General features: G+C 36.3%; 1 protein-coding gene across 2 annotated transcripts in view; it reads left to right on the top strand.

Annotated features, from left to right (window-relative positions):
• Nucleotides 1-1,184, top strand: part of LOC109205766 (protein root UVB sensitive 1, chloroplastic) — a 6,564-nt gene that overhangs the window by 3,585 nt on the left and 1,795 nt on the right. Inside the window, exons 5-6 of one of the 2 annotated variants that reach the window (XM_019368514.1) lie at nt 170-282; nt 928-1,113. In XM_019368514.1, the coding sequence (XP_019224059.1) occupies nt 170-282; nt 928-1,113 (299 nt within the window). The remainder of the gene's footprint in view (nt 1-169; nt 283-927; nt 1,114-1,184) is intronic. The other variant, XM_019368515.1, reaches the window with a different exon arrangement.

The following is a 1,184-nucleotide window of genomic DNA, read 5'->3' on the forward strand; positions in this document are numbered from 1 at the left end:
TTTTTGAAATCTACAGGTCTTTTGATGATTTAGCTAGGTATGCTGATCCTGCCCAATCTTTTGTTGCTTTAATTTAATAGAATTCTTACTAGGTTCTAATAAGTAGTTGAGACTTGTCACTTAATCTGTCCTTGTTTAATCTTATGTTAGTGTGTCTATTTTTTGACAGGTTTAGTCTTCAGTGAGTATCTGCTCAGTGGTCTAGTTCCTTCTGTTAAAGAGGTCAATGATGAGGAGCCTGTTTTCCCAGCTGCTCTTTTAAATCTAAAGGCAGCACATGAAGTGAGTTTGCGTTCACTTTTACTAGTTTCATATGACATTTTCCCCTCACATCTGGGCAAACTTCAGGACCTGTATTTAGTTATTCTTTGTGTGTTGATGGTTTACTATGTAAACAAATTTTCACGCATCCTCGAATATAAGTTACACTGCAGAGATTCTGATCTATGTTTCTGCAATAAAACATGTTTATTTTGGGGTGGTGCATGGGAGGTAGGGATACTCTTATAGTATCATTCTATAAGTTGCTAATAGAAAAGATGGATATATCCTCAGAAAGACAATATACGGTCAGCTTAACTGTTTTATCAAGATATAGAGGATAAATGCACTGTGTTCATGCTCAACTACTAACATCAAATAAGAGTAGGAACAATGTAAACAAGTAGAAAGAATTAAGAAAAGTTAACCTATTCCAACACAAAAGGAAAAAATGTAATAACTAACAACTCACGAGATAGGCATAATCTTGAGTAACAATGAGTACCAAGGATGACCTAGTGAGTAGGAATGGCCCTAACTGTTACCTGTGGTCCTTGTTTAGAATGGGACAAAAGTTTCTCTGTTGATGCCATCTTCTGGTTAAAGATATCATTTGGTTTTGACTTGTAAATTGTGAAAATAGACTATATTCTCTGATTAATGTAGTCTTCTCAGACACAAACGGAAGTGCTTTCTGTCAATGCTAAGCAAGCAGCTGCTAGGATTGTGCAGCGGTTGCAGCTAGGTTCTAAACTTTCTGATGTTGCTACTAGTCGAGAAGATGTGCTTGCTCTGTTTGAACTGTACAAGAATGAAGGTTACATTTTGACTGAGCAAGAAGGAAGATTTTGTGTAAGTAAATCTTCCTTTTGCTTGCTTGTTATTATCCTCCCTCTTACATTTTCCTGCAATCCATAGAGGCT

This window comes from Nicotiana attenuata, unplaced genomic scaffold (genome assembly GCF_001879085.1).
Source record: "Nicotiana attenuata strain UT unplaced genomic scaffold, NIATTr2, whole genome shotgun sequence".
Taxonomy (NCBI): Eukaryota; Viridiplantae; Streptophyta; class Magnoliopsida; order Solanales; family Solanaceae; genus Nicotiana; species Nicotiana attenuata.